This window comes from Aythya ferina (assembly GCF_964211825.1).
Source record: "Aythya ferina genome assembly, chromosome: 1".
In the NCBI taxonomy this organism is placed as follows: domain Eukaryota; kingdom Metazoa; phylum Chordata; class Aves; order Anseriformes; family Anatidae; genus Aythya; species Aythya ferina.
Genome location: NC_140296.1, coordinates 150,461,900 through 150,475,431, shown reverse-complemented (window position 1 = coordinate 150,475,431; position 13,532 = coordinate 150,461,900). Strand labels below are relative to the sequence as shown.

Genomic DNA, 13,532 nt, shown 5'->3' with positions numbered 1-13,532 from the left:
TGAACTGGATTACATACATAACCAGTGAGTGACCAAACATGTTTCCTCAGCCTTGGAAGTTGCAATTCAGTGTGAAAACAGGTTTACCTCTTAACATTTCATTCACGTTTCACTTTCATTCAAGTATCACTTTCCATGCAATACTACTGAATTTAATAGGAATAGTTGAAATATGGGAGGGAGCTGAATTTGATTTTGTGTGCAGTATGCACAGTATGACTGGATTTCGTTAATAACTGCTGATATTGGCTGAGGCTGAGACTATTAACCAAAAGTAGTTAGCAAGATCTCAGGAAATATTCTTTCCTTCCTGTTTATTCTTCTCCAAATCACACAATATCTATTAAGCACAAAGCACAACTCAGGAAAAGAAGTGCAAAGGTTGTTTTTCACTCTTTCTTTGCAACACCCATGCCTTGCAGCAGCTGGGTATGCAATCCCTATAAGTAATTGTTTGGAGACTGCTTTCAGCAACACTAATTGCCAACAACCTTATAGGCTAATTATGAAGGATTTTAGCGGTTTTGTGGGACCCGTTCCCCACCTCACTTTCTCTAGTCACTCTTCCTGTCAGTAATGAGAGTTGAGAGGACACAGGAGAACTGCTAAACCTATTCAGTGTGAATGGGATTCCCAAGTAAAAACTAATTCTAAAGTCTCCACTTCCAGTCCCAGTCTGTTGGCTATAGTTCAGAAGAAGGAAGACAATTCCTCATACTTTTCATAGATAAGTATATTAGACTGTGGTGGACTGCTCTCTGAAGGTTTGTTGCTCTGTATGCACTGACAATGGGGGAAAGCCCAAAGGGCAGATTTAGATTACATGAATAATTCTAAAATGACTCAAATTAGGTTTAAAAAAAAAAAAAGACAATCATCACAAAGTCGGATTATCTAGCTGCCTCAAGGCTCAAATGAACTTTCCTGGGTAGGCTGGATGATCTCTAGGTGTCTCCCATCGCTAGCATGGTGCAAAGGGATAACATACTAGGCAAAGACAGGGCTTTTTTGCAAAGTTTGAAGGATAGTTTAGTAGAACTTGGAAGTAACAAGTCTCAACTGTCTTCAGTAGATTTTCTGACTTTTAACACCAGGATAGAGTTGAATTTAATAAATAACTAAAATATTCTGTAATGCATAGCATTCAGCGACTGTTCTTCTCCCCACAGGGCTATGTGTTGATTTCTGCGGATGTTCACTACAACCATTAAAGGAGAAGAGCAACCACTTGTTGGGCATGAATTTAAATCAATGATGTGACTCTGAAGGCTGAGCAACTGTGGCCACTGTGCAATGCTCCTGGAACACCTCACCTGAGTGCTGATGAGAGCAGTGGCCTGGTTTGGTGGGGTGGGAAGGGGTGCTCAGAAACCTGAAGAAATGGTGAGGCTTCACAAGGGTGATAACAAGCAGACTCGAGGGAAGCAAGATGCATGCTTGGCATTATTTATTCTGGAGTTTATCTGATGTAAAACTGTTTTTAAAAAAGATGAATGCCTCTCTTGAAATAAAGCCTTGTCTACACCCTTCCTGAATGGTGCTGCAGTCTCTCAAGCAAAGAAAAAATCCGTTGTCAAAAGGCTGCTAGGGCAGGCATGTCTACTAATGTGTTTTGACTGTAACAAATAACTTCCTTTTGAATGTTATGTACTAAATAGGTGGAGAGGGCTCTCTAGAGCTACAGCAGAGGGGAACTGTCCTGCCTACAGGGGGAACTGAACTAATAATGTGTTAACAAAGCTGCAGAAAGAATTTTTATTATATGGGTTCAAGAGACCAAGGGCTGTCTGTTTTCATGTCTTTAGGGCTTTTTGCTAGCCCCTCTCCCCTGGTGGCTCCAAAATCCCCCACACGACATTGCTCGGCTACACTCCTTGAACATTTCGGTACATGTTTTTTTTTCTGAAAAGCCTAATTCTCCATCTTCCAGCCGCAGCTCCTCTATCCCTCCTGCATTTCGCTGCGGGGCCTGCTCCGTGTTTCCCTCCCTCCATCCCCCACAGAGCCCGGCCCCACACCGCCAGGGGGAGCCGGGCTGAGGCGGGTTTGTCCCTGGGCGGCCGCCGTCCGCGAAGAGCAACGAGGCTGAGGCGGCGGCGAGCGGGGCTGGGACCGGGAATAGGATCGGGAAGTAGGATCGGGGAATAGGACCGGGACCGTGAGGGCGCCGCCATGAGCCGCAGCTACAACGACGAGCTGCAGTTCCTGGACAAGCTGGACAAGAACTGCTGGCGGATCAAGAAGGGCTTCGTGCCCAACATGCATGTGGGTGCGGGGAGGGGTGAGGGACAGGGGAAGGGAGGCCCGGCCGTGCTGACGGCTCTCTCTTTTTCTCTCTTTCTCTCTCTTTTCTCTCTCCCCCCCCGCAGGTGGAGGGTGTTTTCTACGTGAACGACCCTCTGGAGAAGCTGATGTTCGAGGAGCTGCGCAACGCCTGCCGCGGGGGGGGTGAGAGCAAGGGGGAGCCCTAGGGTGCCAGCAGGCTGCTTACAGAGTGCCTCCTTCTGGTATTTTATCATTTTTTTTACGTGTTTTTCTTCTTTTTCATAGGTGCGGGAGGGTTTTTGCCCGCTATGAAGCAGATCGGGAATGTGGCAGCGCTGCCGGGCATCGTTCATGTGAGTGGCTGCTTGGGAAAGGGCGCTTTGCCACGCTGCTGTGGACCCAGGCTGGTTTTAGGGTGGTTGGTGTGCGAGGAACCTGCCTCGAACACTCAGGAGTGCTCACAAGGACAGGTTGTGAAATTAACCTGTCAGAAAGGAAGGTACCCGCCTCCTTCACCTCTTGTGAGCTTGCAGCCCTGAAGGCCAACTGCGTCCTGGGCTGCACCAACAGTGGCCAAAAGGGAGAGGGAGGGGACTGTCCCCCTCTGCTCTGCCCTCATGAGGCCCCATTTGGAGCACTGCATCCATGTCTGGGGCCCCCAGCACAAGGAGGATATGGGGCTGGTAGAACGGGTCCAGAGGAGCACCACAAAGATGAAGAGAGGGCTGGAGCACCTCTCCTAGGAAAAATGCTGAGAGAGCTGGGGATGTTCAACCTACTGCTGAACTACTTTCTATCTTTGCTTTTTACTTTTACTACTCTTACTACTTTCTCCACTGCTGTTATGGTCAGTTTGTTGTTTCTGAGTCACCTCTGCTGACCTGCAATGCCTGAGGGGACAAACAGACGGCAGAAGGTGACGGTGTTGTCTGCGTTATTGCTGCCCTAGCATTGTCAGTGAGCCTTCCCCTGCATTCAGCACTCTTTTACCTGGCCCCACACATTTTAGAAATGAAGCAGAAGGATGTATGAAGAGCATACTAGGCTGTACTACTCTTCAGTAAGCTTAAACTTCCGTGTGGAAATCATCTTTTTCATGTTCAGTATCACTTATATTGATAATTAACCAGTACCAGAATTGTAGTGGTATTTTTTTTTAATTGCTTCTTATGGTGACTCAGCATAAGTTTTCAATTTGTGGCTGCAGTAAAAGGTTGCCTGTCATTCTGCTAAAATGGGAGTTACAGCTAGCAGTTTGTAGGAGAGGTGTTAGGATCATCATTCTATTTAGATCTTCACTTATTTTTTTAAACAACATTTTTCCTCGATGGTAAGGGGGTGCAAAAGAAGCACATAACCCCCTGAAAAACATGCCTGATAACAGTGTAACGCCGTTGAAAAGTTCCAATTTCTGACAGTTTTCTGGGTGTTTGGAACTCTTTTTTAATTGTTTTTTTTTTTTTTTTTTTAAAAAAAAAAAAAGGGGATTTTGGAGTCCTGTTTGTGCTGCCCTAATTTAAACTTGCCATTCTTTGAAGTTGCAGCATTGTGCAGAAGCATGTTCTCACTTTTTTTTTAATTGGTAGTAATATAAAAAGGTTCAGTTAAAAAAAAATAAATTACAAATTAAAACTAGACCACTCCGATCTTATTATATTGTATCAAAAGAATGACTTTTTCCCACCTACAGCATGCAGCATTTGGCCAATATTTAATCACATATATAAGAAGAGAAAACACTGACTGTTACATGATGTTATTCAATTGCATTGAATGCCTTCCTTGTTATATTTACAGTATCTAAGTATTGTGGATGTGTCTAGATGGAACTTGGTAAAGACAAACTCATCTTCACTCTTACATCCCTGCTTCATGCTACTCATAAGCTGTTGCCTACCTGGGATGTGAATACAAGGACTCTTGGGTCCAGGAAAAGGCTATATTGGAATTCAGTTTGAGATCACAGCTCCTACATTTAGGTGTTAAGTGTTCTTGAAATCTGGTTCACAGAGCCAAGGGGGTTTCTCAGCTGCCTAGCCACAGGGTGCTCACTTCAGAGTGAGATCAGCTGCGCTCTGCTTTCTTTGACAGTCTCTCCTGTACCTATATGTGTTTAGATACTTACCAAATTCAGGTGTTTACTCCATTTTCATCTGAACACCCATTCTCTGTTTGGTGTATTGGTCTGTATGTGTGACAACCACGACCACAAGGCAAAGCATAACCAAGATGGCTCTTAGCTCTGTACAGAGTTTTGTGGGACTTGGAAATTTCCTTCACTTTCTTTCAGAGATCGATCGGCCTGCCAGATGTCCATTCAGGCTACGGGTTTGCCATTGGCAACATGGCTGCCTTTGACATGAATGATCCTGAAGCAGTGGTTTCACCAGGTAAGGATTCTTCTGGACAGACTTAACCTGTACTGAGAAATGTCTGTGGTGGCTGAAAAAAAGGTAAAATGGCACTTACATTTCTTTACACTACTATATATGCAGGACCAAAGTGAAATATATCTGAATTACAGAGAGTTAAAAGGCACTTAAATTCTTGCACTCAGAATCTTTATGGAGCAGGTGTTTACACCGGAAACATCTAAATGGTAGACAGGATTGCCCTTGTGTTTTTAGGCTTCGGCTTGTTGTATCCCTCAATCTTGAAAAGACAGCACAAGACTTTGAATTTGTGTTTCTTCAGGTTGATAAGGAATTGAATCTTTTTTTTGAGCAACATTTGTAAACCCTTTTTGGGAATACTTCCACAATTTATTAGAAATGTAACCTTACACTATTTCTGACATTTTAATAAACACCTTGCTTTCAGGGACTTGCTTTTAAGAACATATTATCTCAGAAAACTAGGCTAAGATTTTCATCCATCACTTTTCTTCTGTCCTGAGGCAGGAGAACAGAAATATCCTCTATAATTTCTGTGGACAGTATACTTAATATTTGTGTCCACTTGTTGGATCAAGTAGCATATGTACAGAGCATACGCTTGAGACAGAAAAGCTATCTGTGTCAGTTTTTAGTGTTCTTTTTTTTTTATTTCTGCAAGACTGTCTTGAAATTGGAGGCTTCTCGCAAATCTGTTAAAATGGTATTTGTCGTTCTGCTTTATTTACAGTATTGTGTCAGAAAGGTGTAAGATCACAGCATTGGGTGCATGCTCCCTGTCAGCAAGGATTTAGAATCATAGAATCATAGAATCATAGAATATCCTGAGTTGGAAGGGACCCTTAAGGATCATCAAGTCCAACTCTTGACACCGCACAGGTCTACCCAAAAGTTCAGACCATGTGCCTAAGTTCACAGTCCAATTTCTTCTTAAATTCAGACAGGCTCGGTGCAGTGACCACTTCCCTGGGGAGCCTGTTCCAGTGTGCAACCACCCTCTCTGTGAAGAACCCCCTCCTGACGTCCAGCCTAAATTTCCCCTGCCTCAGCTTAACCCTGTTCCCGCGGGTCCTGTCACTAGTGTTAATGGAGAAAAGGTCTCCTGCCTCTCGACACCCCCTTACGAGGAAGTTGTAGACTGAAGATGAAGATGAATTTAAGATGAATACTCAGCAAATCCTCGCCACCAGCACTCTCTTGATTAACTCCGTGGCTTTTCCTACGCTTCTAGGTGGTGTCGGATTTGACATCAACTGTGGTGTCCGCTTACTGCGTACGAATTTGGATGAAAGTGATGTGCAGCCTGTGAAGGAGCAGCTCGCCCAAGCTATGTTTGACCATATTCCTGTTGGTGTCGGCTCCAAGGGTGTCATCCCCATGAATGCCAAGTGAGAGAACGACTTTGTGTGTACATCAGTAGAGGGGACCTCTCTCATCTTTATTCTGATAAAAGATCCATCAGTGGGAGGCTTTAAAGAAGGGGGAAAAATTACAAACCCGTTCATGTTCTTTCTATACATGTGTTTCTCTGTGAGGAAAGGAATAATCATCAGTGTACAGTCACCTGTTTCTTCCTCCATTTAAAACCGTGACATAACTAAAGGTTGTTACAAGGTTGTTATTTCCCCCGACAGAAAACTTTCTTACATGTAAAGGTATTTTTGGAAAGGGGTGAGGGAGAAAGCAGGATACTCCTCACACAACAAAGAGGAAAACGTAATGATCTATCTCATGTTAATATATTTATAGAGCTTGATTTTCATGAAGTATGAAGAAGTTGGACTTCTTATTAGGGGAGCTGGGGACTAGTCATAAAATTATAGAATAAGTTAGGTTAAATGGGATGTCTTGAGGTCATCTCGCCCAACTCCCTGCATGAAGCAGAGCTGACTGAAGGTCGGTCTAACAGCAAAGTTGTATCAGGTTGCTCAGGGCTGCATCTGGTTGAGTTTTGAATGTTTCCAAGGACAGCACTCACGTAGGTGTTTGGTACCTGCAGGGATTTGGAAGAGGCGCTAGAGATGGGTGTGGACTGGTCTCTCCGGGAAGGCTATGCCTGGGCAGAGGACAAGGAGCACTGTGAGGAGTATGGAAGAATGCTGCAGGCCGATCCCAACAAGGTCTCCTCCAGAGCGAAGAAAAGGGGCCTGCCTCAGGTAATGCCATTTCAGTAGGGTTGGGAGTGTTCTCAGAGCTCAAATGTGAAATACTGTGTAGGTCTCTAGTTTTGTATCTTTTCTTGAAGTATTGCCTAGCAGTTCTTGGCAGGGGAAGGATGAGATGATGGTGCTGTTTCTGAATAATTCTTGACAGAGCTGGAATACAGAGAAACAATAAGTGCTGAGCATACCCAAGGTCCCTTGGGCCATCAGGTTTTCAGCAGTTAACTCCCAGTACTGGAATTCATCTTTGCTGGCATTTCCCTATCGAGATATAGCTTTGTTAAGAGACAGGCAAGCAGTTCTGTAACTCCTCTGTTTGTTTGCTCAGCAAGTTAACAGCAGGGTAAGGAAGGATGTCTTAATAAATGTGACCAGCTCAGAACTTTGAATTAAAGTTCAAGGGTTGGATTTCATTTCTGTGCGTAGTATGTCATTGCTCTGGGTGGAACTCTTCTGAGATAGCGATAGTAATGCTACCATTGCTGAAGTTTTCTTCTGTATGACTTCTTCAGTTTTATGAATTGTGGTGCTGCACTAGACTACAGCATTTTAACCACAAAAGAATCTTACGTCCTCAGTTTTCTTACTCACCTAGCAAATGAGGAGTCACCTGTTATGGAATTGGAAAAGCTGGGTCTTCAAAATGAAAAATCTTGCTTTAATCTGCTGGAAAGGTTTAAGAACCTAATTTCCCTGTGTGATTATTAGCAGGTATAAAACTGCCTTTCTTATACAGACTGAAGGATAGATTCCCAGTGCTCTGTACATTTTCTGTCTTTCAACTAGGCATAAGTCAGTTGCAAAAAAGTGGCAACACAATCTGTAGATCCTGGTCCTTTCATTTATTTGCAGTCTTGTTCAAACGGTAAAAATTGTTATAACTACGAACAAAGAGAACTCTGATGATGCTGCTTTGTTCTACTTTCTTTTAGCTTGTCATTTATCATCACCCCCTTCCTCCCCATTCCTTGGGAGAACTTTACTAAAACTAAAGCTTTTCTGTAGCAATTTGCCCTATTTTCCATATTCTGTGCTCCCGGAGGCTGCTTTACTGGCACCGTCTGATCCTTGTGTTGTGATCGGCAGCTGGGGACCCTGGGAGCAGGAAATCATTACGCCGAGATCCAGGTGGTGGACGACATTTACAACGAATACGCTGCCCGGAAGATGGGCATCGACCACAAAGGGCAGGTGTGCGTCATGATCCACAGCGGCAGCCGGGGTTTGGGCCACCAAGTTGCCACAGGTATGATCTGGCTGGCATACGTGCCTGGAGTGAAGCAAACTCTTCAGCATGGTCTTGTCATGGACAGAAAATTCCAGCACCAAAAACACCATTTCTTACCACTTGTCAAGTCTATTCCGAGTTGCCTTGCTAGGGGTTGTCTTGCATTTTGTCTGCTTGATTTTGCAAGCCTTTCAGCAATGATAAGTTTCAAACCAAAGTGGTAATTGTCTTTGGTCTTGCAGAGTATTGATCTTGCTACTATGGGACAGGATAAAAGATGACAGACTCATACTAGAGCATATAGACTTCCAGATGGATGCTAGAATTTCCTTTAATATTTTTTTTTAAACATTAAAATGTTCAAATGCTGGAAATGTGTAGAGATGCTGTAGAACTAGCATCCGTGGACATAGTCAGAATTTGGCTAAGTCCCCAAGCAACTTCATCCAGCTGGACCTGCTCTGAGCAAGAGATAGGACTAGGTAACTCCCTTGTAAATCTTCCAAACTAAATTACTGTGTGATCAAAAATGGATGGAGATTTTACTGAATCCTGTGTCTAGTTCAGGGACTTTCTTTAAACATATTTGCTTATTATTGTGAGATTATAATCTTTGGTGTAGCAGAGGCAGGCATTTTTGAAGAAAAAGAAAAGACTAAATTCTTAGGTCACAAAAAAAGTATTACGTCTGTGTTTATTGTTTTGAACCCAAGTGAATTGCTTAGATTATTAGAACATATCAATAGACTGACCTGCATTTGCCTAAGTGGAGAATTCTTTCTGGTACACCTCAGGACCTTAACTTTTCTTTCTAAAAATAGTCTTGGGGAATGCTGTTTGCAAATAGCAATGTTATTCCACAAAATTACTTTTGCATTTGAGAGGAAGCTGTAGGTTTGACCACTGGGCAAATACGTTCAGTTTTAGAATATAAATTATAGAATATAAATTATAGACACCCATGTTAATCCCATAGATTGAAATAAAACTAGGAAATCACGTAGAAATCTGTTTATTTCCCAGATGCATTGGTGGCTATGGAAAAAGCTATGAAACGGGACAAAATCATAGTGAACGATCGGCAATTAGCATGCGCCAGGATTGCCTCTGTAGAAGGACAGGATTACTTGAAGGGAATGGCAGCAGCTGGAAATTATGCATGGGTCAACCGCTCTTCTATGACTTTTCTAACGAGGCAGGTAAGAGCAGAGTTGTTGCTGATGTAAATATTGTGATACGTGTGTCCTGCTTTATCCTAGGTGTCTGGAATGTATGGAAGCTGCGATATTTAATGTAACTTTTGTTTTTGTGCTTCCTAAGCTGCGTTTTATGGATATTTTATGGCCGCTAATTTAGTGACCTAAACACTTGGCGTGGTGGGTCAGAAGCCTCAGTCAAATTCAGTCATGATGGAATTGAGTACAGCAGTGCTGAGTGTGACAGAAATGGACTGCCTAGACTGCTTGTCTGCTCAGCAGCAGTTTGAATGCTGGAATTCAACCTGGTGTCAACTAGACAAATTCTGTCAACACTGCAAAATGGCTTTTCTTGTATTCTATTCTTCCAGTATGAGGCACGCTAAAAATATTGCCTAAGTAGCTTCTGCAAGTGCAATCCAAGTGATGTTGAGAGGTTTTAAAGAGATTATTGTCCTGACTATTAATTTATGTAAGTGTTGTTAGGTCACTGAATTAGCGGTAAGAAACATTTTCGAGAAAATCTATGGCTTCTAATTACTAAAAATATTGTAAAACTTCCACATATATACAGCAGTTATCGTCTTGTATTTCACATCAGGGTTTGCTCTCTTCTTAGGCCTTTGCCAAAGTCTTCAACACCACCCCAGATGACCTCGATATGCACGTTATCTATGATGTGTCTCACAACATTGCCAAAGTGGAGCAACATGTGGTGGATGGGAAGGAGCGGACTCTCCTGGTGCACAGAAAAGGGTCAACCAGAGCCTTCCCTCCTCACCATCCTCTTATTGCTGTTGATTATCAAGTAAGTTTAGCTGTGGTAGAAAGAAATGAGAATTTTGGATGAATCAGACAGTTTTAGAGTCCTTAACAGAGATCTGAATGCGATCAATTCTTTATTTGAGCTAATGACACCAGAGGCAAGCTGGAGTGTTCTGAGAGAATGTGAGCCTGGCCTCTTTTTTTTTGTTGATGTGGTTCTTCTCGGACATTTATTGATAATAGAGGCTTTTGTTTGGTGAGTTAAGACTTGTTTGCATCCACAGCTGACCGGACAGCCTGTTTTGATCGGTGGGACTATGGGCACCTGTAGCTACGTTCTTACTGGCACGGAGCAAGGCATGACTGAGACCTTCGGAACTACTTGCCATGGAGCTGTAAGTCAAAAAGCATTTCAAGAAGGGCTTTGAATGGGGCTGTCATCCAGCAAACAAGGTTGTTAAAGGGTAATCCAGTGTGTGCTGCATCTGTTGGTAATACAGGTAGCCTTGCCACAGTAGTCCCAGGCCAGGAGGATTGCACACTCGAAGTTCTTTGTCCCTTATGGAATAATTTTGACTACTCCTGGAGAAAATGTAGGGGGTGCTCCTTTATACAAAGCAAAGGTTAATGTGAAGATGTGGAGAATGAGCTGCTCTTACAAAGTCCTGGTATCTCTGAGCTAACAAGCGTTAACAATCCTGAGGCTGTCCTTATAAAACTCCTCAGTAGTTGGAAAAAGGGATTTTCTGCCTTTTTATTTACGGTGTGAGATAAGATGACAGAGGAAGAGAAATAGCTTCCAGTAAAACTCTGGATTGTGAACGCTGGCAAGTGGTTTGGGTAGAAAGAACCTTGCAGACTAGCATGTTTACATACAAAACTTTCCTTGCCATCATACCAGATATGTGGTTATGCAGAAGCCAGTCACCTAACGTCTAAATTCATTTTCCATTTTGTGGCTTACTGTGCTCTGTGCCCTCAGCTATTCTGTATTTGCTCATAATGTAAACTGACTTGGGACTATGTGCTGGGTACAGCACCAGATGTCAAGCTTTATCCCAAAATATTCCAGGGGTTCTGTTGTAGAAATCAACTTCCTTCCTTGTCAGTGTTTACAACCACTTATATTTGTGGATATTCTGACAAACATTCTTTCGTTTTCTTCAAAGCAGTTGGGAATGTAGCTTAGTTGCTTAGTTTTCCTGAGTGCATCTGTTGTTTTCTTTTTGATTTAGTAAGAAAGAGTTCTGTTTTTCCAAACTGCTATAAAAAACAGAGCTAAATAAACTACTTTCTAGGGTCGTGCACTGTCTCGAGCCAAATCTCGACGTAACTTGGACTTCCAGGATGTATTGGACAAGCTGGCTGACATGGGCATTGCCATCCGTGTTGCTTCTCCCAAACTGGTCATGGAAGAAGTGAGTTTAATATTTCATTATCTGAGAGGGAAAAAGGAGTCTTGCTCTGTGGCTGTATAACCCTACCTGACTTGGTTCTTGGCACTGCTGAGTAATCGCAAGTTCCCTATATATACAGCTTCTGCAATTCCTGACAGAGCTATCCAATTTTCTGGAAAATAATGCGAAGTCTTCTCTGTCCCCAAAATCCTGCTGAAGGGGGAGATGCCTGTTTGACAGGTTTTGAAGGCTGTGTGTTTTTTTTCCCCTGTTCTCATGCCTGGCAATAGGGTTAATTAGCATCTACCCTGAAAAATCTTTGTGAGAGCATCACTAAAGTAGTAATGTGTTGTGGCTTCTCTTCTTTATGAATGATATTCTCCCAGCTTTACGTTTACTGCACTCTGTAGTTGTCATGTACATGTATATTCATAGCAGTGTATGAGAAGTCCACGTTTTAAGAGAAATTCCTGTATTTGCTCAAGAAGAACAAACTTTAAATGTAAGAAAACTTTGATTATTATGACTTCTAGTTCTCCTACATTAACGTGATAGGACGTCTCTTGTGTTGATAGCCTCACTCATGGAAGTGCATTAATCATTTGTAGCTATCCTGTTCTGGGTGCTGGTGTTGCACAAACGTATTGATCCTGTTAAAAATCTTCGTTCAGGGGTGGCTTCCTGGTGCTCAAGGGGGAGCTCCAGAGTTCAGCCCTGATTCCTGTCACCAAGAGGCAGTGAAGATAAATCCTACAGGCTATTTATTTGTAAGGGGGAAGTTGGAGTGACTTCCTGCCAGGTGCTGAGGCCTGACGTTCTCACATGCTGGGGGTTTGGATTATCTGAGGATATTGGGAAAACCAAACCAAAACAGATAGCATTTTATCTGAAATGGGGTGAAAGCTTATTTGTAAAGCCAAGTATCTCTTAGACTTCAGATGTATAAAATGGCTGGATTCACAATATGTTCACCTACTTTTACATCCTCAATTTCCATGATTCAATTTTTGCAAAGAAAAGAAGGGATATCAAAAGCCTACATCCAGCTTCCTGTTGGACTTTGGGTTGTTTATAATTTTGTCTTTTTTTTTTTTCTTTTCCCCCTCCAGGCACCAGAGTCTTACAAGAACGTGACAGATGTGGTTAATACCTGCCATGAGGCTGGCATCAGCAAGAAAGCCATAAAATTGAGACCTATTGCTGTTATAAAAGGCTAGAAATCGACAAGGCAGCAGAAACCCAGTGACATCTCCAGGCCTTTTGCAAAGCTGACTAGAATCTTCCCATACTTCTTGAAGACTGTAACATGCTCAGATACCACATCCCTGTTCTGGAAACACAGCAGTGGAGGACACCCCTATTTTTAACGACTTCTACACAAAATTAATGCCCCCCCCTCCACCTCCTTGTTATATGATGTTCTTTTCTTGGGACAAAAGGGTAAAGAAATCGGTCTTGGCTTTTGATATGCAGTCCCTCACCCGTTTGGCTGATTATTCCACAGGCAGGACTTCAGACTTGCCTGAGTTCTCACTAATTGCTGTGCTGCAAGACCACCTCCATCAGCAAAGATGGACCTGTCTCCACACCCGAGTGCCTGGAGCTCCTCATGCAGACAGAAGTACTCTGATCGGCAGGGTATAGCCCTGCTGGGCAGGGAGAGGTCTCTCTGTTTGCAGATGGGTAAAAAACAGGGAGTTGGGAGTGGTCTCCCGCTTGGGTTGAGAGGGATTAGCCAGGCTTGAGGCGCAAACCACCCTCTCCCATGTAGCACAGCCCCTGGTGTACGTGGCTCAGCCCAAGTCGGTGTTCTGCAGTCTTCTCTAACTGGTGGTAGGATTCGGTTTGTTTCTTTGCAAGGTTTTGTTTGCCCAATGAAAGTTGTGATTTAACAACTTAGAGACGTGCTAATCCAACGTTTTGCAAAGTTAAGCATGTGTTAAATTGGGTGGGATGATGATTGCTGTGTCCCGCAGCTGATCAAAGTGGGTTATGTTGCAGGGTCAGGCCCAGGAGGATGCGACTGCTTTCAGCCAATGTTTCTTTTATGTTCATTAAATGAGACCGGAGTGGGGGCTGACTGGTAAATCATATTGGGAATTACAAATAAAATGGGAAGATGGACA

The 13,532-nt window shown here is 43.1% G+C and overlaps 2 protein-coding genes across 2 annotated transcripts in view; both read left to right on the top strand.

Moving 5' to 3' along the window:
- The window catches only part of BPIFC (BPI fold containing family C), a 45,438-nt gene extending 43,909 nt beyond the window's left edge, over window positions 1-1,529 (top strand). Inside the window, 2 exon segments of the mRNA XM_084501140.1 lie at window positions 1,170-1,208; window positions 1,212-1,529. Of these exon segments, the coding sequence (XP_084357266.1) occupies window positions 1,170-1,208; window positions 1,212-1,241 (69 nt within the window). The 3' untranslated portion in view covers window positions 1,242-1,529.
- Window positions 1,530-2,058: 529 nt separating this feature from the next.
- Window positions 2,059-13,532, top strand: RTCB (RNA 2',3'-cyclic phosphate and 5'-OH ligase). Its single transcript, XM_084524015.1, has 12 exons — window positions 2,059-2,265; window positions 2,370-2,448; window positions 2,551-2,618; window positions 4,556-4,655; window positions 5,890-6,046; window positions 6,658-6,814; window positions 7,907-8,066; window positions 9,072-9,247; window positions 9,864-10,052; window positions 10,294-10,404; window positions 11,308-11,427; window positions 12,516-13,532. The coding sequence occupies exons 1-12, from the start codon at window positions 2,173-2,175 to the stop codon at window positions 12,621-12,623; spliced, it is 1,518 nt and encodes a 505-aa protein (XP_084380141.1). The 5' UTR covers window positions 2,059-2,172; the 3' UTR covers window positions 12,624-13,532.

Bases quoted from the DNA above. Each gene is read 5' to 3' on its own strand.
- RTCB (XM_084524015.1), top strand. From the start codon at position 2,173: ATGAGCCGCAGCTACAACGACGAGCTGCAGTTCCTGGACAAGCTGGAC. The intron at 2,449-2,550 runs GTGAGAGCAAGG...TCTTTTTCATAG, and splicing joins CAACGCCTGCCGCGGGGGGG to GTGCGGGAGGGTTTTTGCCC. The intron at 10,405-11,307 runs GTAAGTCAAAAA...ACTACTTTCTAG, and splicing joins GAACTACTTGCCATGGAGCT to GGTCGTGCACTGTCTCGAGC.